Here is a 25,141-nt window from a genome sequence, read left to right as displayed (position 1 = left end):
CTCTCCAGGTACTAGCTTCGATCATCATATCAGGTCCTTCTACCCTGCTGATTGTAAGTTCTGCAAAATCTCCCTTATAACTGCCGCAAGTGCTCTGTTTTGGGTTATTTGGTTGGTTCTGCTGGTTCCAAGCTTGAATTCGGGTCTTTTTTTATTTTTCTCTGCTGCTTATTACTCTGGAATCCTGCTCCAGTTGGTGATTTGTGTTCCATTATTATTGTGTGATTGCTGCCCTATTGTTGGATGCTACAGTTGGTGATCTGTGCCAATTATTTGGTTGCTGCCCTATCATTGGCTGGCTGTTCCCTTGTATTTTTTTTTCACTGGTTTTATTGGTGCTATGGGAGAGAACAAAAATAATCCAGTGGTTACATCTCAAACTGACACTGTGAATGTCATTATTACCTCTATCAAGCTGAAAGGGAGTTCGAATTATTTGCTATGGGCTCAAGCTGAGAAGGTTTACATTATGGCCAAGAAGAAACTCAAGTATCTTACCTCCGATCCACCTGCCTCCAATTCAAAAGATTATGAGGATTGGATGCAAGACAATGCCATTACTTTGATTTGGTTGTGGAACAGCATGGAACCAAAGATTGCTGCAAACGTGATGTTTCACACCACTGCTAAAGGTGCGTGGGATGATTTGAAGGATACCTATTCACAAGAGAAAAACATGAATAGAGTTTATGACTTATATGAGAAACTTGTCAAGTGTCGTTGGGTTTACACAATTAAATTACCTTCGGGATGGTTCTGTTGAGCGGCTTAAAGCCCGTCTGGTTGCCAAGGGGTATACACAGACTTATGGTGTGAACCATGGATTAAAGTATCGGTCTGTATTGTATTATATCAGTCAGTATCAATACGATACTGACCGATACGTCTCTTTTTTTAAAAAATTGTATTGTATCGAGTGTATCGATATGTATCGATTGATACATGTCGATACGATACGATATGGTCGATACGTATTGATACACTCAATACGTACTAATATTACCATTTGTTTGTGTTTTTAAATGTATAGATACACATGCCTTTTTCACATTTTACACCAAACACGAACCAGAACCCTCGCATCACGAACTAAATCTCAACTTTTTCTCCCTTCGGGTCACGCCACAAAATATGTCGGGTCGGGTCTGATCCACATCGCACTCGAATCCTTGGAATACAAGATATACTCAACACTTGAAGGGAAAGGTAGGTTTTTTTTTCAAAAACCTTGATCTTTTGCTTCAAATCTTGCATTTTAGTTTTTTTTTTTTTGCTATGATTCAAGGAGAATAGGCTCAACTAACTATTAGATGCATGCTTTGTATACATTTGCAGAGATTTGAACTCAAATCTACCATTTTTCACCCAAAACCGAAAATGGCTTCCTTAAGGGTCAGTATTGTGCTTATATTCGGTCAGTACACAACATCATTCTAGTTGCTCTTATTCTTGAAGACCCTTACAGACATGAGTTTGATCCACCCCGACATTCTTTATGGCAATAGAGTGACTATGCTTGTAAGAAATCTCATCTTTTATAATAATTTTAAAGTGCCGCACTTGTCTAGTTATACATTATTCACAATTCTCAGTGTATATGCATGATATATGACATATATTGCTTGTTTATATTGTTTTGTGTCCAAAGGTGTATTTTCATGTGTATTTTGATCATTTTCATGTGTTTCTGCACCGGTCGATACATATCTCCGATACGATACAGCACGATAGAACCAAGCACGTGGAGATCGACCAGCATTTTATCAAGGAAAAAATTGAGCAAGGACTTATTTGTATACCCTTTGTTAAATCTGCAGATCAATTAGCAGATGTCTTTACCAAGGGTCTTAGTAGTAAAATTTTCTAGTCTGTTATTTCCAAGTTGGGCATGTGTGATATCCATGCACCAACTTGAGAGGGAGTGTTGTAATATGGGTTTCAAGGGTAAAATTGTCCTAGGGATAATATTGTAATTGTTCCCGTTCTAGATTCTTCTATTTTCTATTATAAATAAAGCTGACCTGTGTCACATTGACACAAGTCATTATTCTCTCCCAAAGATTTCTTCAATGACTAATGGTCAAAATTTCATTCTCTTTATGATGTTCATAAAGGTACTAGGTTCCATTAGGTTTATAGTGAAGCGAACATAAATAGCTAAACATGAAGTAAACTCAAAGAACTTGTCCCCACTTCCATTCCTAACATAAGTTTGCTTTCTCTTTCTCCGTTCTACCTCTCTTCACATTATCAGTGAAAATTTTATTTAATTTCACTTAACATCACTTCAATTCAAATTTTTCTCAAAAAAAAAAAAAAAAAAGGATTCACTTCTAACCAAATGGAGCATAAGGTAGAAGAACAGGAAAATGTCAAAGATCATATTTGTAAAGTTTCTATGTCAATAGTTGATGGAAGAAACAGTTCTTGATTCAGAATATCGAAAAATTATTAAGCAACAGCCTATACCTGCATGAAGGATCACGGCATTTGTAAGCAGTCTCACCAAACATACGAAACGGAACAGAGAAAAACTCATTGTAAATCAACCCACAGTAGATAGAAAACAAAGCCATTAGAAGGACTACATAGCGCCCACCAACAGCCAACTCCATAAAGCTGCCAAGTTTCTGACAGAAAAACAATATGTAAGTCACATTCTCCAAAACTATGCATGCCATCTTTGATTGACTTCATGCATTTCAGTAATGGCTAATGTTCAGATTATAGATTTCATTGTAATAGAATGCAGACATCATCATGCAGTTATAGATAATGTTCTCATTCATGGATTTTGTTGTAAGAAAATACAGATATCATCACGCCAGGAAAAAAAAAGAACTCTCTCATTCCCTTCTTGCTCTCAATTTCTGGGAAAAAATTCAAGTCCCAATATCCTTATCTTTCCCTTGAATTAATGTTCATAATTTCATTATAAGGGAGCAAAATGCTAGTTTAACAGATTGCAAATTCTCCATAAGCTTTTGCCTTTAGTAGCTGGATTCAATGATGCTGCACTAGGCTTCCACAATGATTTCAGTGCAGAAAGAAGGGGGGGAAATCCAAATTACCCTAGAATAGCAACAATAGATATAGGGGAAAAGCAGGAGAGCGAAAGCTTTAAGGTTCAGATACTAATTGAGAAGTGACAATACTGATATTAGGGTTAGGATTTTCAGGGGATGGTGCTGGAAGGTTTAGTTTAGGATTTAAGAGAGAGGCCATAGTTTTTTGAAATAAAATGGTGGAAGAAGGGATCGAATTGGTTCTATTATGGGTAAATAGAAAGAGTTCTGGCAGGGACTGTCCTTGGGTTGACGGTGTTAAGTGACAATGAAGGATCCATGAAACTTAATGGAGAAGACTCAGGGGAAAGAGGGTTAGTCATGCAGGCTAATGGACAGCATTTCAATGGATAAAACCCCATTGGATTCCTTTTTCTTATTTCAGTGATGTAGAGGAGATATCAGATGAGTTCTTGAGCCAGCCGGACCAGCAGAAGTCCACCCAGAGTGGTCGGAGGTATTAGGGGGAAATGGGGCGAATCATATATCAAATCGAAGGTCTCGAGGAGCTCTTCAGGAGTCATGGCGCTGATGTATGCGTTTTTTGTTTGTTTGGGCACGTTTCAAAGGCAAAAAAGCCAGCCAAAGTTTTGAAATTTGAATTTTAGCGCTCTTTTTTTTTGAATTTCGAATTGTATTTGACCAATTATATGAGGTCTCTTTAGGGTTTGTAATCTTCAGCTTGACTTACTTACGATACTTAGTTGACATTCATAAAAAGTATCTAATGAATTATGAGTTCAATAGATCATGTTTAGCAGAAAGACGGATATTCCTTGCTCATTATCAAATCACTTATTCACAAACCTCGTGTGGGGCTAATAGTTTTCATTTCCCATCTCATGGAAAACCCTTTTCGCTCCGCTCCGACTGGATGTGTTCATCGCCACTGGCATCATGCAAATGGATGGTTTGCTCCTGAGCAACTGGTTTCACAGTTTCTCCACAGCCATCTTTGCTTCTTGCTCAGCAGCCTCTCTAGCCTTTCTTTCTACGGCCTTCCTTGCCTTTCTCTTGGCATCATGGCGTAGCTACCGATCAATGCAGTCAATTATGTCTCTCCTAGAAGTTGGTTAATTACCTCTCATTTTGTTCTAGAGTTCTTCTTATTCGTGGGTCATTTGTGGCATGCGAGAAGGGCCCATGCGGCTGCAGCAGGATTTGAAAAAGGAATTGATTGTGATTTCGAACCTGTTCTTTCCATGATCCCTCTTACTGCTAGGCGAAGCAGTAAGAGGACTGCACCCTAGATGGCGAGAGTCCAATAGCCGAAAGCATCACTAGCTTATGCTCTGACCCGAGTAGCATGGGGCACGTGGAATCCTGTGTGAATCAGCAAGGACCACCTTGCAGGGCTAAATACTCCTGGGTGACCGATAGTTTTATATCTATTGAAATTTGACATTTTCAGCCTTATCTGCTTCAAGGGTCATTTGTGCTAGAACGATATCTAGCCCACCTATCTTCTACTGCGTCATTCAGTATCTAATAAAGAAAGGACGAAAGCAGTACATGCTTTGAGTGGCTAGGAAGCCTGGCAATTTATGGTTGAAACTGCGGAATGAAACAGGTTCTAGATAATATAAGAATTGAATCTGCAGAAAACCTAAGAATTGTACCAACGGATACAATATAAAGATGATATTTTGTAACTCTAACAATGAGTCTTAAAGCTCAGATGACAAGAAAAACTAGTTCACAAACAATACACTGGGCCGTTTCACTGAAACAAGATAAACAACCGAGTTTACAGTAATACAGTTTTCTCGTACCGCACTATAATAAAGGGAAAACACCCTCCCACAGTACTGACAACGGTTCGATTCCCTGGATATGCATTATTCTGTTTATTCACCCAAAAAAAAAAAGGGGAAACAAAGCATACCTGAGAACCAAGTCTTCTCTCACGAGCTATTAGAATTAATGCTCCCAACAACAAGCATATCCCGTGACCCCAGTCCCCAAACATCACGGCAAAAAGAAACGGATATGTAATAACAGTATAAACTGAAGGATTTGCTTCTTGATATCTAGCAACTCTGCAAAATAATATCGTGGTATCAATATTTGGAATGGATGAACAGCACAGATATGAAGTAAGAAGCAGAATCAATAGAGAGTTGCATAAAGTTCCCTCAATTCACCAAGCAACAAGTCATGCATCAAACAGTGAATCCTTTGTCAAATGTTCTAAAAGAGGTACCAGAGTATGGATCATTCTGACCCTCCTGTCAGCATTCCAAACACCCATTGTGGATGGCCTGAATGGCTAAAGTAAAATACAATAATAAAACTAAAATCAATAATATCATGCACATAAACATCATTTGTTTAGCACATATGTATCTTCAGTATGAAGGAAAAGACTCACCATGTAGTTTAACAGGTCTATGGTTCAAATAATCAAATGTCAATAAATAAAACTGTTGAACCTCGATACCATAACAATAAGCAACAGCCCAACGAAGTGAGCCAATCAGGTTTGAACAATCCAACCATTTGGACCAAGCAATCCATTGACAAGTGTAGAGTTCTGACTTCTGACCTCTAAGAACATGAATAGTTACAATCACCTTGCAGATGAGTTTTTCTGGACATAAGTAGATAAACGAATCTTTTGTACACTAAAACTATAAATTGTGAAGAACAAATCAGTAACATTACCCATATGCATCGACAATTTCCTGAAATGCATGTGTGAACTTGTTGGTTTTAAAATATGTAGGTGGTGATTCCACAGCATCCATAATATGAAATATTATCCCCACTTGCGAATTGCTATCAATGGTTGCACGTCGTAATACCTCTTGAATCTGTTGCACAATAAGAGGCATTGTTTTTAAAGCCAATATCAATCTTCAAAGATTGTATCCGCCAGGGTGAAAAAATCTAACTCATTATCACACAAACGATACTTTCATTTTGCAATATATTGTCCACTGAGCAAGCAGTAACGAAATTTTTTTAAAAAAAAATGGTAAGAATGATACCTGATGTTTTGCAAATATTGGACACCAACCCTCCCCAACTAAACATTTCTTTGTCACATCGAAATTGAGCATATTCAGTGTATCATATACTGCTTTCTCCTTTCTTACCTAGGAAAAAAATGGTATACGGTATGACAAACCCATAAAACACTAAAAAGGGAGAATTCAACATGACAGTCCCACAAAAAGAAAAATGAAGAATACTGTATATAGACAGTGATGCATAACTAATTCCAATGTTTTTTTTATCATGTACAATTGCAGTTCCTCTTATTCACGCAAGTTTGATTTTGGCAATATTAAAAATATATTTGAACCCACAAAAAAAAAGGTATGCACATGGTAGCAACAGAATACTCACCATAACGGTCCACTTCTTTAAGTGAGATAAAATTGAAGTAAGGGCTTTATTTCGATGGTGAATCCCAGCATCCAAGGTGGCTTCCAGTTCAGAGAGACGTGATAAAACCTAGAACATAAATTTTAGTATAATAACCAAAAATTAGTACCGAGTAATTTTAGATTATCAAAAAGACAAGACCTGGATACTGGATAAATAAGCAATCCTAGGAACAGACTTCCAAAATATTATCCACAGGTTTTAAACAAAAAAGAGAGCATTTCAAGTGGTAGATTTCACTTTATATGTAAAATATAATAAGAAGGAAAACCCTATGAAAGGCTGATACCACATAACGGGGCCAAAAAGGGACCCAAAAAGTTCCCCCATACATCCCCTCTCTCTTTCACGAGCAAGCCAAATTAATTGATGTGTAAGTAAGGAAAACTCTGAAAGTAGATCGCATCCAAGACAGAGATGTGATAAAACAAAAGTTCTTTGGGAAAATTTCAATCACTGCCCTATACTTGCCCCAAAGTTTCTTTTCTGATTCCCCCAGAAAAGCAAACTTGCACCTCTTTCTCCCTTGGTGCTTCAAAATGACCAAATTACCCTCTATTTGCATAACCCAACTGGTTTCTCCCTTTCTATTGTTTGGTTCAACATATTTGGTTTGGATCAAACCTGTTGCAAATCAGAATTAAACTAATCACATCAGGGGTGAAGGAAGAAAGATGAAAGAAGAAGAAGAGGGAGAAGAAGTTGCCGCAAGAGAGGAGAGAAGCCTCCAATAGGTAAATTAGAATACCTTCGCGCAGGCAACCTCTCAATATATAATTAATTTAGACAAAATAGAAAGTAAGGTAGTTAGGGATATATGAAATTACCCCTAACCCCTTACTTATTACAACCTTACAAACTAAGGACAGAACTGATGTAAAATAACAGAAAACCCCAAAAACCCAAAATATAAGACTAAAATACCCCTAGTTTTCAACACTCCCCCTTAAGCTGCAGCATAGAGGTCTCCCATGCTCAACTTGTTACAACAGGTGCGAAAACTAGGAGCAAAAAGTGACTTGGTGAACATATCTGCTAGCTGATTCGAGGATGAAACAAATGGGGTCTCAACAAATTTTTTTAACACAGCATCTCGAACAAAGTGACAGTCCACTACAATATGTTTGGTCCGTTCATGATAGACTGGATTGCTCGCAATGTATATGGCTGCCATACATCTTCATAGGCACTGACACAGATAAACCCATCTCAAGAAGAAGAGACTTGAGCCACATCAACTTTGCAGTAGTATGAGCCATAGCTCTGTATTCCGCTTCAGCAATCGACCTGGCAATTGTAGTCTATTTCTTACTACGCCACGTAACCAGATTACCCCCAACAAAAGTACAATTCCCTGTAGTAGAGCGATGATCACTGGCCGAACCAGCCCAGTCAACATCTGAAAAAACAAGAAGATCCATATGCCTATGGGGGCGATAAATCAACCCTTTACCAGGAGCACCCTTCAAATAGCGAAGAACATGAACAACTCCATCCCAATGAGCCTTCCGAGGAGACTGCATAAACTGACTAAGGACACCCACTGCAAAGGAAATGTTTGGTCTGGTAACTATAAGATAGATTAGCTTCCCAACCAAACTTCTGTACTGGTGCACGTCTTTAAGGAGATCACCATCATCTACCCCAAACTTCTGATGAGGATCCATAGAAACATCCACCGGATTTGAAGCAAGCGTGCCAGTGTCAGACAGAAGGTCCAATACATATTTCCTTTGAGATAAACTGACACCTTTCCTACTTCTCACAACTTCGATGCTAAGAAAATAGTCAAGATTACCTAGATCCTTGGTCTAAAAATGCTGCGGTAAATATGCTTTTACCTCCGCAATACCAGCCTCATCATCACCAAAAATAATAATCGTCTACATAGACGACCAAGACAACCACCTTACCATCCCGGCGGCAGACAAACACCGAGTGGTCGGAATAACATTGTAAAAAGCCACAAGACATCACCGTAGCACTGAATTTCTCAAACCACGCTCTGGGCGACTGTTTGAAACCATAGATAGCCTTTCGTAGCTTACAAACCCGTGTACGATCCTCCCCCTGAGCAACATACCCCCGAGGTTGCTCCATATAAACTTCCTCTTGCAAGTCACCATATAAAAAAGCATTTTTAATGTCAAGCTGATATAATGGCCAATCAAAAATCACCGCCAAGGAAATAAGAAAGCGCACCGAATTCAGCCGGGCAACGGGAGAGAACGTCTCAAAATAATCAACTCCATAAGTCTGGGTATATCCCTTGGCAACCAGACGGACTTTAAGCCGCTCAACAGAACCATCAGGAAAATACTTAATAGTGTAAACCCAGCAACACTTGATAAGGTCCTTAAAAGGTGGCAAATCAACAAGAGTCCAGGTGTTACGGGTCAACAGGGCATCCATTTCAGCATCCATGGCATCCTTCCAACCAGGAAGACGAAGGGCCTCAATGTGACTTTTAGGCACAATAGAAGCGGATAACGACAAGGCAAAATTATGGACTAAAGGCGGCCGATGAGATAAGGAAACAAACTTGTCAATGGGGTACACAACATTAGAATTCTATGTACAAGAACGTGTACCTTTCCGCAAGGCAACTAGTAAGTTATCAGATGAGGAAGTAGACGGAGCTTCACCAGAGGAGAACGCAAGTGGAGGGGGTGAAACAACTGGTATAGTAGGAATCTCACACGGGGCTGCTGTCTTGTCCCGACGCTGATACACCTGCAAAGGAGGGGAAAATGGTACTAACGTAGGAATAGGAGGTGACACAGCAGGATGCCACTCGTCCTCAGAGGACAACGAAGACTGAGAAAAGTAAGAACTCCCCTCAAAGAAGGTGACATCAACACTCACAAAATATCTGGAAGAGACAGGGTCATAACACTTGTACCCTTTTTGGGTACGAGAATAACCTAGGAAAATACACTTGGTAGACCTAGGTGCAAACTTGTCAGCGGAGACATGTAAATTATGCACAAAGCACACACATCCAAAAACACGAGGGAGTAAAGCGAAAGCGGGAATGCCTGGAAAAACAATGGAAAAAGGGGACCTATCGGCATGAATAGAAGAAGGCATGCGATTAATCAAATAACAAGCAGTCAACACACTCTCACACCAAAAAAACTTTGGGACATGCATATGGAACATGATAGCACGAGCTACCTCAAGAAGATGCCTATTTTTGTGTTCAGCCACTCCATTTTGTTGTGGAGTGTAGGAACAACTAGTCTGATGAATCATGCCATGGGCAATACAAAAATCAGAAATTTCATTTTGTACATATTCCAATGCATTATCAGAACGAAAAACTTTAATAGAGACACCAAACTAAGTTTTTATTTCATTATAAAATTCTTGGAATACAGATAAAAACTCGGAATGATCGTCCACGAATGTGACAAAATACATAAAACCACATTTATTCTTGACACGACAGGGACCCCAGATGTCCGAATGGACTAAAGCAAATAAAGACGAACTACGAGCCATAGATCAAGAAGGGAAAGATACACGGTGGTGTTTCCCCAACTCGCAGGCTTCACACACTATCCTAGACACAGACTTAAAAGACAGAAATAATAATTGTAACCTAGCTAAAGATAAATGACCCAAACGACAATGGCATTGGAAGGGAGTCACCCCACCAACAGACGTAGCAACAACGGAGGAAGTAGCAGCACCACAGGTAAGATAGTACAGCCCATCCTTTTCATGCCCTCCACCAATCGTCTTCCTCATGTGAAGATCCTGAAAAACAAAATGAGTAGGAAAAAATGTCACAGAACAGTGTAAAGTTTTAGTAAGCTGACTAACAGAAAGAAGACTCAATGGAAGCTGAGGAACATGCAACACAGAGGAAAGACTAATGGAAGAGGTGGGAGTGACTGTACTAGATCCAGTAACAGGAGCAGCAAATCCATTTGCAACTATGACAAATGAAGAATCCGAGTTATTCGAAAAGGACGTAAACAAGGTAAACTCACCAATCATATGAGCAGAAGCTCCAGAATCAATAATCCAGGGAGAAGTAGTGGAGAAGAAGGCAGATGTACCTGCATAAGGAAGAGTAGCAGCGGAAGAGGAAGGTATGGAGGATGCGCTACTGGATGCCTCAAGAGTTTGTAACCTCCGTAATATTTGAGAAAGCTCGTCACGATGAGTAGTGCTAGACGAACTGCCACCTGTAGTGGAACCCGATCGAGAATCACCAGTGGTCACAATATCAGCATTCCCATCAGATACTGCATGATTGGCTGATTGGGTTGCCCAATCTGGTTTGCCATGCGTATCCCAACAATAATAGTCAACAGTATGACCAGATTTACCACAATGACTGCACCGTCGATTAGAGTGATCACCTGACGGACCACTAGTACTACTACTACCACCACCACAACCTCCCCCTGTACCATGGCCTCTTCCACGACCACGGCCAACAGTAAAAGTAGAGTTATCCTTAGGGGAGGAATCAGCCTTAGTAGGAGCAGCAATACGCTGGAGACAAGAGAAGGTATCAGCCAGTGTAGGGACTGTCTCACCAACCAATAAATGGCCCTTCACAGCCTTCAAATCAGAATTTAACCCAGCAAGAAATTTGGAGACAAAGAACTCATTACGCTGGGCTTTTAACTTGTCAATATCAGTAGTAAGAGGCTGAAATACATTCAACTCCTCAACCAGACCCTTAAAAAAACAATAGTACTCTTGAAGAGACTTAGGCTGCGTTTGGTAAAGGTCTGAACAAAGAACGCCCGTTCTTAACTAGAAATGTTCTTTTGCGTTTCTAGTCTAGAACGGCGTTCTGAGACCGAAAATGACCGTTTGGTAACATTCTCAAGAATGCTGTTCAGAACGAAAATGGTGTTTGGTATAATCTGTTCTTCTCTATTTGATATTAATTACAATAATGCCATCCTTACCCCAAAATACATGTCTCTCTTACATTACAAACATAAATTAAAAATATCTCATAAAGTTCCAGATTTAACATAAATTAAAATATCTAAGAAATTACCAAACTTAACATAAATTCAAACATGTCAACTTATAGTTAATTAAGTCATTAAATTACAACTTTAACAACCCAAAACATGATTTAATCTTCTTCTTTCTTCAAGTCTAACTTATAGTTAATTAAGTCTTTTTGGAAGACATGTCTTTCCATGCAGAACTTCTGAAAGCAACGGTCTGCATGACCACTCAAAACCTCATGGACCATAATTGATCCTGGATATCTACCATCCCTACAAGGTTCTCTTGTGTATAGAGATTGTGCGACAACTAAAGTTGCAGCTATCATAATCAAGTCATCCTCATCACTTGAAGAGTCATTACTGAACTGGTGTATTGTTGCCATGATTGCTACATATACACAACAATACATAAACTTTAAACATAATACATGAATAAACCTAAAACATAAATACATATTGTTCAACATAGATCCACATAATCAACAAATTATTTCAAACAACCAAATCGAATTAAACAAAATACAAGTTTGTATCATCATACCAACCAAATTAAACATAACATAACTAAATTGTTTCAAACAACCAAACAGAATTAAATAACAGCACACTATTCTAACTTCTCCAACAGCCACATCTTCCTGTCAGGCCTACAACCAATGAATGACTCCCTCCATGCTCCAGACTCCCTAATTTGTTTTAAGGCCTTCAGGAGCATGGAGGGAGTCATTCATTGGTTGTAGGCCTGACAGGAGGATGTGGTTGCTGGAGAAGTTAGAATAGTGTGCTGGTATTTAATTCTGTTTGGTTGTTTGAAACAATTTAGTTATGTTATGTTTAATTTGGGTGGTATGATGATACAAACTTGTATTTTATTTAATTCGATTTGGTTGTTTGAAACAATTTGTTGATTATGTGGATCTATGTTGAACAATATGTATTTGTGTTTTAGGTTTATTCACGTATTATGTTTAAAGTTTATGTATTGTTGTGTATATGGAACAATCATGACAATAATACACCAGTTCAATAATGACTCTTCAAGTGATGAGGATGACTTGATTATGATAGCTGCAACTTTAGTTGCCGCACAATCTCTATACACAAGAGAACCTTGTAAGGATGGTAGACATCCAGGATCAATTATGGTCCATGAGATTTTGAGTGGTCATGCAGACCGTTGCTTTCAGAAGTTCTGCATGGAAAGACATGTCTTCCAAAAAGACTTAATTAACTATAAGTTAGACTTGAAGAAAGAAGGTGATTAAAACATGCTTTGGGTTGTTAAAGTTGTAATTCAATGACTTAATTAACTATAAGTTGACATATTTTAATTTATGTTAAGTTTGGTAATTTATTAGATATTTTAATTTATGTTAAATATGGAACTTTATGAGATATTTTTAATTTATGTTTATAATGTAAGAGAGACATGTATTTTGAGGTAAGGATGGTACTATTGTAATTAATATCACATAGGACAGAACAGATTATACCAAACACCATTTTTGTTCTGAACAGCGTTCTTGAGAATGTTACCAAACGGTCATTTTCGGTCTCAGAACGCCGTTTCAGACCAGAAACGCAAAAGAACGTTTCTAATCAAGAACAGGCATTCTTTGTTCAGACCGTTACCAAACGCAGCCTTAGAGTCACTCATAACAAACAAATAAGATGGACAGAAGCAGTAACCAGCAGCAACAATAATAAATCAGGTGCAAAAAAAAATGCAGGAATGATGATCCAGCAGTAGGCGAGCACCAACCACACAAATAATATGGACAACAGCAACTTATACCAATTCAGGAGGAATGAAGGTTGCAGCAGCAGTCAAACAATAACCACACAGAGCAAGCCAGCAAGTGCAGTAAATAACTAAACAGAGTTGGGGAAGAACATCACCAAGATAACAAATCAGTTTATCCTCGAAGAATAATAGAAGGAGGTCACTAGATCAGAAGAGTGGCAACCACAGTAAAAGAATCCCAATCCTCCACAGTCACACAGCCAGCAGCAACCATTGATTCTCACCAAAAAAGAAACCAAAATTGATATGGAGAGCATAACATCACTTGAGATCGATTTCTCCAATATGAAGAACAGAGAGAGAAGTTGATAAAATCTTCAAACCAGCATGAAAACCACCTTAAAGAAGATCATAAAGAACAAGATTGGCATAGGAACCACATGCCATTAGCACCCAGTGATAATAGGAACAATCACCATCGAGAGAAAAAAAATATAATCAGCAGGAACAATTTCTGATCGATTCTCCTAGGTTGTCTTCCCATCAGCAACCAATACTCCATCGAGAGAGATCAAAAACAGCCCCCCATTCATTAATAAGGAGGCTTTAACCCATAGCAAACCAGAGCAGCAATCGGTGGCTGCACACCCAAAAAAAAAAAAAAAACTGGAAACTGAAGGAGAAAACCAAAAGAAAGGGATTGAAGAACCCTTGATTGATTAGTATAGCTCTGATACCCTGTTGCAAATCAGAATTAAACTAATCACATCAGGGGTGAAGGAAGAAAGATGAAAGAAGAAGAAGAAAGAGAGGGAGAAGAAGTTGCCGCAAGAGAGGAGAGCAGCCTGCGATAGGTAAATTAGAATACCTTCACGCAGGCAGCCTCTCAATATATAATTAATTTAGACAAAATAGAAAGTAAGGTAGTGAGGGATATATGAAATTAACCCTAACCCCTTACTTATTACAACCTTACAAACTAAGGACAGAACTGATGTAAAATTACAGAAAACCCCAAAAATCCAAAATATAAGACTAAAATACCCCTAGTTTTCAACAAAACCAAATTACTTGAGTAAACCAGCAAAATCAAACAATGAAAAGAAGGAGATGTATGGAAAAATCAACAAAGCTCCATAGACCATAGATCCATCGAACTATTGCCATCCTTTCTATTGAATTGGTTCAACATATTTGGCTTGAATCAAACCAAACTTGAGTAAACCAGCAAAATAAAACAATGAAAAGAAGGAGAAATGTGTGGAAAAATCAACAAAGCTCCATAGACCATAGGTCCATCGAACTATTGCCATCCTAAGCTGAATCCCCATTCAGGAGGCTTCCCATTGATGTCTCCCAGCTGCCCCCAAGATATGGTATTTGAAAGACAATCTGGGATTCAAATTCGGACAGCTCTTCAGAAAGTTTCTTTGTAGTATTTTCCTCAACCTGTACCACTTCCATGGTATGGTCTTCATTTTTTTATTTACACGACTATCCTATAAAACATTCAGACTTCTCACTGGTTCAATCGCATCTGACAGAACTAATGAGATCTCTGAAGTCTTTGGTTCTCGGATCCCCTTCCCCACCCGAAATCAGAACAATCAAAGGAATTGCTCCCCTGATCTGAATTAAAACAAAGTATGCACCCATCAGACGGTGAAAAGGATTTGAATCCATTAGGGCCTCCTCCTATGGCAGTGAATGAACCCCAACCATCCTCTAAAAAGTCAGACTCCTCACTGTCAATCGCATTGGACAGAACTGATGAGATCTCTGGAGTCTTTGGTTCTCGGTCTCCCCAGTCCCACACGAAATCAAAACAATCAAAGGAATTGCTCCCCTGATCTGAATTAAAACTAAGTATGCACCCATCAGACAGTGAAAAGGATTTGAATCCATTAGGGCCTCCTATGGCAGTGAATGAACCCAGACATTCAGATACATTCACTGGGACTTCTCTTCCATATAGGCCAAAAGTGTAATAGAAATTAGCTGTGTTGCTCATTAACCCGAAATTTTGGTCAACATTTTGCTATTCAGATGTCATGTTTGCTTTTGGTATCTGCTTCCAAGGGTTTGACTTCATAGTTCAGAGTGTGTTTCTGAGTTGGAGAGGATGTCTCTTCTCGGAGGTTCACCTTGGCTTTCTTGCCTCTGATCCTCCGAGCTTCAGCATCATAAGCTCTTGCAGCTTCTTCAGCAGTGTTAAAGGTTCCCAACCAGACACAGACTCCTTTTCTGGGATCTCTGAACTCTGGCTCTGCAGCCCATTTCCCCCAAGGCTGCTGATGGATTCCACCGTACTGGTTCTTCCGCTTTCTCTTTGCAGATATTTCCGCAAGCCCATTGAATTCCACAGGTTTTACAGCAGTTGGCCTTCCTGTCATTCAAAGTCAGTTGTCTTCCCGTCCCATGTGTTTCTCCTTTTCATTGTTTGATTATCTAGTTCACTCAAGTATTTTGGCTTCATTCAAGCCAAATATATTGAACCAATTTAATAGGAAAGGGGAAAACCAGTCCGGTTATGCAAATAGAGGGATAATTTGGGCATTTGAAGCACCAGGGGAGAAAGAGAGGTGGAAGTTTGCTTTTCTGGGGAATCAGAAAAGAAACTTTAACTAAGGGAGCTTTGAGTAAATATAGGCGAAGTATTAGGGAGTGATAGACATTTTCCCAAGTATTTTTCATTGCATGAAATGAACCTAGAGCTGCCAATAAAAGAAAACCAGGGTGGATCCACAAAGTCCTTGAGAACTGGTGTCCAGTCCATCAAAAGAAAATACTAGGCAGCAATCTGACTTTCCTTTGACGACCCCCAAAGTTTCAGAAAATGAATAAGTCAAATAGCTTAGCTGCAGACATACAAAAGACCCCACCACAAAAGATCACACCTTCACAAGTAGCTTTTTCAGTTGGGTTTATATGAAAGTTGAAAGGAAGGATGCAAGTTACAAATAGCAACATGTTTTACACTTTTTAAGTTGTAATAGCAAATCCAAAATTTCATCAAAATCAGATACGATAACAAAACGATAAAGCATAGAGACCATCTCTACCTGTAGCCAAATTGGGAGAGAAAAGCAGAGAAACCATCTCTTGAGCAAAGTTCTATGAAGAAAGGAGAAAAAATTGGCCTCCTTGAGAGCATGCATACCTCTCGAGTTATTTGCCTCTGTGTGGTAATATCCTCAGGAACAGGGTAGCAATTTGCACCAAATGCATCACAAATTTTCAGTATTTTTGTTCTTGCTTGCTCCCCTGAGAAGAAAACTACAAAAACTGTTTTCTCAACCTGCAATAAGGAAGCCATAAAAATTAGTATAGTTTTAACCAAAAAAACTGACTGAATCGACAGAAAGAACTGAATATACAACAACAATAAACTCAACCTTATCCCAATTTAATGGGTCGGCTACATGGATCCAAACAAAACAAGGTAGGTACAACTGAGGTCTAAATAAAAAGGGTAATGAAGATGGGAGAATAGGGATGGGAAATGCGCTGAGACATGCTAGGTGAAAAATGAAAAATGAACGATGAAAAAAAAAAAGGCAAAAGATGAAAATAAGAAGAAAGAGGCACAGCTCAAGTCATGAGAAACACAGCTAAATGGGGTCTGCTACATGGATCCTCGTCCTCCAATAGGCTCTATCCGAGGTCATACTTGGAACAAGACCTAACTTCTGCATGCCCTTCCTCACAATTTCTCCTATGGTCGTTTTACGCCTGCCCCTAGCTCTTTAGGCTCCTTCAATTGGGATCATATCACTCCTCCTTACTGAGGCATCCCTAGGCCTTCGTTGGACATGACCATACCACCTCAAACGACTCTCTCGAAGCTTATCATTGATTGGGGCAACTCCCAAGTCAGCTCTAATACGATCATTCCTTACTTTATCCTTCCTAGTTTTTCCGCACATCCATCTTAACATCCTAATCTTTGCAACACATAACTTCGCAATATGACACTTCTTTATTGCCCAACTGTTAGAGTTATGTATGTAAGGGTAATTTTGTCATTGTCATATTATAAGACAAGACTTAGTTGCTAATTACTCTTTCTTTTATTTCTTCTTTCCTCCCTAGGGAGGCTTATGTAATTTCCAAAAGTTCTATTCCAGAAGTTCTATACAACATAGCCGGTCGTATGATGGTCCTATAGAACTTTCCCTTAAGCTTTAAAGGAATACGTTGATCACACAACACTCCGGACGCTCCTCTCCACTTCATCCATCCCACTTTAATTCTCTGTAAAACATCATCCTCTGTCACCATCTTTGATTATGATTGACCCCATATCTAAAATAGTAACTTTGCAGTATCTCTCTTTCCTCAGTGCGCACCATGTCGGTCATCACAGTATGGATACAATTACACATCATATACTCCATCTTCGTTCTACTAATCTTAAAGCCTCTTGTTTCCAAGGTTGATCTCAACCGCCCTAACTTAGTGTTAATCCCTGCTTTTGTCTCATCCACCAAAACGATATCATCGGCGAAGAGCATCCACCACGGGGCCTCGTCTTGAATGCTCTTGGTTATGTCGTCCATGATAAGGGCAAAAATAAGGGCTTAAAGTTGATCCCGGGTGTAACCCAATCGCAATTGGAAATTCCTTGCCCTGGCCTCCCACAGATCTCACACTAGTCACCACAACCTCGTACATATCTTTAATTACACAAACATATTTACTCGTTACCCCTGTCTTCACTAGAGCATGCCGAATTAAATCCCTAGGGACTCGGTCGTAGGCTTTTTCCAGGTCCATAAAAGCCATATAAAGATCCTTCTTGCTATCTCTATATCCTTCCATGAGCCTCCTCAATAAGTAGATAGCTTCTTTCGTGGATCTACCTACCATAAAGCCAAATTGTTTCATCTAAATATGAGTTTCTCTCCTCAAACGAACTTCAATAACCTTCTCCCAAAGTTTCGTAGTGCGACTAATTAGCTTTATGCTTCTTTAGTTATTGCAGCTTTGGATATCACCTTTATTTTTGTATATCGGGACTACAATGCTTCTCCTCCATTCATCAAGCATCTGCCTTGTGTTCATAATCATGTTAAACAGGTTGGTTAACCAAAATATCCCACGACCTCCTAGGGTTTTCCACACTTCTATAGGAATCTCATTTGGGCCTGCTGTCTTGCCTGGTTTCATCTTTCTTAAGGCTTCTTTAACTTCTACCACATTGTGTTGTTTTAGAATGCCATCTTCAATATCTGAAAATTTTGAAGTTTGTTCTATTATCAGAAAATAGCTTCTGTTCTTCACTATCGTGTTTAGTAGTTGCAATCAGTTGGATCTGGTTTGCCTTCAACTCTGTGAGTAAAAACTTAGCATGAACTCAGGCTAGGTTGTGATTTGTCACCTTAAATGTTTCCCGAGTCAACCTGACTATTTTTTCTTGTTATCCTTGTAATGACCAGTCATGATTGTTGTCTTTTTCAGCCATAAGACATTCAAAGTAACAGGTTTTCCAATGACTGATCTATTATATCAATTAAAGTTATAGTTCTGATAATTGATTCCGTCCTCCTCCCCCCCCCCCCCCCTCTTTCTGTGGGTTAATGGAGATTTGTTAGGTGGTGGGAATAGGAAAGACAACCAACCCAAAGAAGAGAGTAAGCTACGAGGGGCCCATCTATATCTTACTTGCACGCCAAAACAATTGTATATACTGGAATGGGTATCCCTCAAAAACCCTATGATTACTTTCCCTCCATATCAACCACATTAGTGCTGATCCAAATATTTGCCCTTTTGAATTCCATCTTTAATTTAGCTGGAGGATTCCATTTTTCCTTCTTGATTTTACAAAGTGGTTGGTCCAAATGTCCTCGTATTTTTTTTTTTTTCCCGGGTTTTGCTTTTGTTACTGTCCACTTCTTTTATCGCTAATGCTTGTAGTTGTAGTTAATGAGGGGAGGGGATAAAATGAAGATTGTATTTGGAAAATATGGTTTTCCTAAAGTTTTTAGACAGGTTTTTAGCCTGAAAATGTACGTGCAACCTGAGTCCAACCCAATTATTTCTTGAAATTGGGGCGGAAAATCCCAACTGAACATAACCTCTGTCCTAACCTGAAAATGTTTGTTTATTGCGGTTTGTTAGGTAAGATTAAAGAACTAGTATGGGGGCTCAGAATACTTAGGAAACTAGAACATATTTGATGAACATCCTAAAAAGTCTACCATTTTACAGTCAGACAATATCAATTGCCTGAACAGCTGCTAGAGCAGTCCCAATGCCAAAAACGAGGCTAGGAAGATTGTGGAGATGGCTAGGGCGAAGAAATATGAGGATCTCTATATCAACCTAAAGGGTTATACCTTTTCAGCCAATACAGGATCTGTGACATACTCTTCAGCTGGTGCCTGATTAAAAAACATGTTGCCTCTCGTAGCACGGAATAGCATTCTCTCAAATCTTAAAATTTTAGACTTACAAATAATACCACTAATAAATCTTAAACCAGCTTGGTTTGATGGCCCAGGCTGCATTTCCTGCAAAAAAAATATATATATGCTTTAACAGATGGAACCAGAGTGAGGGGTTGCAGAAAAATAATTACGCTACTGCTGCAACACAATACTGCACCTGTTCAAGTAATGATGTCCTTTCGATATGGTGATTGTTTAAATATACAGTTTCCTCTAATTCTCGGTCCTGTGCAACTGTATGGCTTTGAGCTGAAACAAGGAAGCCACCTGCCTGGAATAAAAAAAATATGAGGGGCAGGAAAAGCAACAAATTGCAAAGTGGTAGAAAAGATTAAGTGACAGAGAACTATAAGAAGTACACCATATAACAGAAAGTCAAGGAAGAACCATCTGGTGTAATGCAGTTGACAAAAAGAAATATCTTGAAAAATGTACACAAAAAAAATGAAGAGAGTATGCAAGGAAAGGCAGCATGAATATTGCAGTTTGACAACGATTCAAATATTACCGGACAGGGAATTATACCAGATGGCACAAATTCAGTTAGAGCAGTGCCTTAAGTTTGTAGGCCCAGAGACCAAGTGCATCAACTTAGGTAACACGTGGATAGGAGTAGAGAGGTATGATGCTTCTTTTTTTGGTGGGTGGGAGGGTGGAGGGTAACCTATTTCAAAAATGTCCTTGCGCAGGAAAAGTTTGGGGGGAGGGGTGATACTTTTGGAAAGAAGGAAACAGTTCCCCTGTATTCCTTTTCCAGGAAATAGCTTTATGTTGCAGTGTGGCACATGGGCTTTAAAACATCATTTGGTACTTTGAATGTTAAAATATAAGAGGTGCAAGTATAACAAGAGAAACAGCCATTACACAGTCATACACTCTCGGACAGGCATTCTATAGAGTTTACGCAAGAGGTAGCTTGGGTTTGCTTACTGGAGAGGTTCACACTACCAAGTGCACCTGAATCTAAGACCCAAATCACCTCAAGTAAGGAATTAAATGTCAAGAATTAGTACATTTCATGCTCTAGGAAAATTGAATTATGCCAACAAAATCATTGAAAGCTAACTGGAATGTTAATATGAAATTTGGGGTACTGCAACATTGAGCACACGTAGACATCTAGGAATGGTTAGATTCAATAGATAACCATCGAAAAATGCTTTATGAAATCTAGTATGGCATTCGGTCATTCTACCATGAATAAAATCATAATCTGAATTTTACCCTACAAAATACCAATTCAAAACTTTGGATTAGGCCTACAAATTCCTAACATAACATTTGGTAGCAATAACTATTTTTTCACCAAAAAAATTAAGAATTTGCTCTAAATACTGCAGTATGGACAACCTAGATGGTATCCCCTTCAAGTGGCCTGGATGAATGCATTGGAATCACCTCAAAATCAAGCTTCTCTTTTCAAGCCACCCTGATTAGGCTCATCATTTGAGTTCTCTGGACTGTATTGCTGATGGGTTTTTCTCTTCCAAAAATTGTACTTTCATTCCATACAAAAGATATTACAGCATTAGAGAATTTTGTTATCCTTTTCTCTTTTCCATACAAAAATACAACAATCCAAAACTCATCTTCTAAACAACAGCCAATCAGGCAAAACAAGGTCGTCATGAATGAAATCATGAGGCTTTGGATCATTTCCTGGTTTGTTTTGTGCATCACACAAGGATTTTGTTTAAGGACCAATGCTGCCCAGGATAAGGGGTAATCTAGTTACCTAAGGGATTAGGGTTAGAAACCTCGAGTAAAAGAAGACTTGCAGGAATAAGGAACAACCAGATTTAGGAGAAAATAAGAAGAAGAATACTAGTCAGATTAGCTTGAAATTCTGGTCAGGTATCCTGTTTAACAGAAGGAATAAGTCTGCAAAGTATGATTTGAATCTAATGGTCAGATTGCAATATATAAAAGAATCCTACTACAAGAAAAAAATCTGAAACCTGTATAATCAATAGAAGAGTTTTACAAGTTTAAACAGAATCAATTCAAGTGTCTGATTATTTACTGAAGCAACAAACTAAAACCAGAAACAGTAAACAGAAACTAGATGGAGAAGATCAAACCAGAAAGTTAGGATTTGCACATTTGGACTTCAAGTAGGATACTAGAAATCGATTAGAATCATTGATTTTAAAACAGAAAAGTAAATCTAAGATTCAGAAAAAGAATTTGATGGGAAAATAAGCAGTTTTAAATCAGTTTCAGATTAGCAGTGTATTACTAGTTAAGAGCACTATGAATCTGAAAATAGAAATCGCAGGGTAATCAAAGTTCAGAATTTTTTACTTGAAACTTGAGAAAGAATAGTAGAATCAGATCAGGAATCCACCCAACTTGCAGGTTTAGAATCCATCAAAACCCACTTCTGAATCCAAAGAAGTAACACTCAGAATCCACTGAGCAAACACCCTTGAATCTAGAAGAGCTTGGCCTGAACTCTACAGAACCAGAACAGAATAACATCTTTTTCATTCATAGAATTCGATGGGTAGGGATATGGCTGTAGCCCTTTACACTTATTTATAGGCTTTAAGTAAAGCTGTCTCAGACTCTAAACAAGGGGAAAAACGGAACTAAAATAAACTGGGAAACCCACCAATCGCAGGCCATATTTGTTGGAGTCTTCCTAATGTAGCTAGGAAACTGACAGAAAGAATACTGACTTAAACCAGAACTGGATTTACAGCAGCCTAAACCAGTCTAATTAGACAACTTAACAATAAATAAAAATAAAAAAATAAGACCCAAACTGGGCCCATGATTAGGCTTCAGGGTGGGTCAAATTCTAATCCTTTCTTCTTCTTATTCTCCCGGCATTGCTACTTGTTCCTGAATTCTGCATCATAGGAAGGGGGACAAAAAAAGAAAAAACAATTGCTGGTGTAATAATCATGTGAAAATTTCTTAGAAGCCCAACAACGGGTAACTGTCGGGTGTAACCCAACTTATGGTCAAGTGCATGGGTTCTCAGATCCTGGAAAGAATCATTATTTCCACTATTAGGTCATTTGAAAGTGTGTTTTTGTTTTCGATTACCAACATGCTTTTATGTTTTCAACAAATATAAATAAAACAAAAAATTCTGAAATACTAAAGCAATCTTACAACAAAAACAAGTGGAAGTGTATCCAATGCAGCCTAAGAAAGATTATTTAGAAATGCAAAAGACTAAAGATCGTCAAAGATCACACACATATGGACAACAACATAGCACCCATGAAAAGACATAACAGTTAGTTGATACCAGACCATGGCAAAGGTTGATTGATTCAGGATGAAAAAAAAATTATTAACAAAGCCCAAAAATTGATCGACTAATAAAATGGAAACTTGGCAGCAGCAGCAAAGTCGAACTTACAGAGACTTCACAATTATACTCATCCTCAAAATTTACCATAACATTTTTGGATTCAATAATTTCCTCTATTGTCTTTATCCTTTTGAAAATCTTGTCCTCAGTGTCAAAATTTGAGATATAAATAATAACTACACTGCACTTCAATATAGGTTTGTCTGCAGCATCAGATGTGACAATTTTCACAAGGAACCATGGAAGCAAGGAACAACCTTTTTCAGGTACTAGCAAACATTCAGCCCTCCTAATGGGCAAGATCAGCCAATCCAGGGTTGGGATCAGTAGTGTCTGATCCGGTCTGCATACCAAGATTTAAATCCTTGCAACAGCAACAATCTTATAACAACTAAAAACTCAGTTTCATCTTGGACTCAACAAAGAGATGAAAACTTTATATCCTACTATTTGCTTCATCTTTATTATATTTTGTGAGTCTTCTAAATTAGAGGATTGCGGTTTTGATGGTCCAATCCTTCTTGACAGTGAAAGACAGAGACAATGACTCATTAGCAATGTGCTGTGGCCTGTGAGACAACACATTGATCTGCAACATACAAGTCCTTCAGTAGAGGACCAAAGAGTCATAATAAGACTTGATCATTGTCTCAAAGTGCACCATACAACCCATGGAATGCTATGATCAATGTGCAGCAGGAGGAGGATGGTTATAGTAAAAAGAGGGTATAAAGCTAATTTTTTAGAAAGAAAAAGGATATAGAAGTCTATAAATTATTTCCTAAGAGCTGGTATTTCCATTTGTAGTCTAGATAAGTAACTCTAACAAACCAATTCTTCAAGAAAGACACAGTGATAAGCAGAGTATCGCAACCTTCAAATGCCAATAATTCCCCATTTATATAGACAATAACTTGACATTACATGCCTTCATCTATTGCTCGCATCAGAACTTTTAGATTCTAAAGGCCACTATTGTCTTCACTGCACAGCAGCCCCTTGGAAAAAAGTCTCTTCTTTTTTTGAACTTCTTTGTGAACTGATAATGCAATAGTCTATAGCCACTAAGATGCCTCAAAATTCTCCTCCACCTGACAGCCTTCCACCCACCTAAACACTTCTTTTAACCAAACCACCAACTTTTTCTGTTTGTTTTAAGAAGTCAAGATTCTTAAGGATGGAAGAGAAAACTACCCCGAAGTACAAAAAAAAAGAAAGTAAAAGAGAGTTGAATTTGATAGGTTGACATTAGGGTCTCTAATAAGATGAAAGGAAAGGAAAGGGATAAGTTGAAATTAGGGTTTCTAATATAAGAAGAAGAACCGAGACACAAACAAAAAATAAGAGAAAGTGAAAGAGCACGCACCATCTTGTCCGAACAAAATTCCAATTATATATGACAAATGACAATTATAGACTTACAAAGCAAATAACATACACATATATGCATTCATGATATTGGAATGGCTACGAAGGAGACACCAATGCGACGTGGGACGAGATGATGACTTGTATTAAGAGGGTTGCCAAAGATGTGCTAGGGGAAGCGAAGCGTAGTCGCCAAGCCCCTAGGGAGACTTGGTGGTGGAACGATGAGGTCCAAACAGCTATTAAGACCAAGAAAGTGTGTTTTAAAACTTGGCAAAGGACTAAGGAAACAGAGGATAAAAAGAGGTATTATGATCCTAGAAACGAAGATAGGAAGATTGTGAGGATGGCTAGGGCGAAGAAGTATGAGGATCTCTATATCAACCTAAACACAAAAAAAGGGGAAAAAGCCATATATAAGATAGCCAAGATGAGAGAAAGGAAGAGTAGAGATTTCGATCAAGTGAGGTGTATCAAGGGTGATGATGGAAGAGTATTAGTAAGAGATGAGACGAGTATATCTGTGACCTACTAAATGGAGATAGGTCGAGTAGAATTGACCAAGACGAGTACTCTACTCAACATAATACCACACATCATAGATATGTAAGAAAGGTTAGTGTGACGGAAGTTAAAGAAGCCCTAAGAAAGATGAAAAAGAAGGCAAAACAACAGATCCAAATGAGATTCCAATAAAAGTGTTGAAAACCTTAGGAGGTTGTGGGGTTTATTGGCTAACCAAGCAGTTTAACAGGATTATGAACACAAGGAAGATGCCAGATGAATGGAGGAGAAGCATTGTAGTC

At 38.5% G+C, this 25,141-nt stretch overlaps 1 protein-coding gene and 1 long non-coding RNA gene across 5 annotated transcripts in view; one reads left to right on the top strand and one right to left on the bottom strand.

Annotated features, from left to right (window-relative positions):
• The window catches only part of LOC122666108 (V-type proton ATPase subunit a1-like), a 45,506-nt gene that overhangs the window by 6,150 nt on the left and 14,215 nt on the right, over positions 1-25,141 (bottom strand). For all 4 annotated transcript variants that reach the window (XM_043862230.1, XM_043862245.1, XM_043862236.1 and 1 more), the window contains exons 5-12: positions 19,797-19,910; positions 19,529-19,702; positions 16,348-16,485; positions 6,417-6,524; positions 6,056-6,163; positions 5,730-5,878; positions 4,951-5,104; positions 2,470-2,630 (exon numbers count right to left, since the gene is read on the bottom strand). In XM_043862230.1, coding sequence (XP_043718165.1) covers positions 2,470-2,630; positions 4,951-5,104; positions 5,730-5,878; positions 6,056-6,163; positions 6,417-6,524; positions 16,348-16,485; positions 19,529-19,702; positions 19,797-19,910 — 1,106 coding nt within the window. The remainder of the gene's footprint in view (positions 1-2,469; positions 2,631-4,950; positions 5,105-5,729; positions 5,879-6,055; positions 6,164-6,416; positions 6,525-16,347; positions 16,486-19,528; positions 19,703-19,796; positions 19,911-25,141) is intronic.
• On the top strand, positions 4,280-23,679 carry LOC122666139. The gene is made up of 3 exons (XR_006333497.1): positions 4,280-4,444; positions 15,837-15,851; positions 23,670-23,679. It is a non-coding gene; the product is annotated as an uncharacterized LOC122666139 (long non-coding RNA).

This window comes from Telopea speciosissima, chromosome 1, assembly GCF_018873765.1.
Source record: "Telopea speciosissima isolate NSW1024214 ecotype Mountain lineage chromosome 1, Tspe_v1, whole genome shotgun sequence".
Classification (NCBI taxonomy): Eukaryota; Viridiplantae; Streptophyta; class Magnoliopsida; order Proteales; family Proteaceae; genus Telopea; species Telopea speciosissima.
Note: the sequence above shows the minus strand (reverse complement) of the source record. Positions and strands in the feature narration are given on the sequence as shown.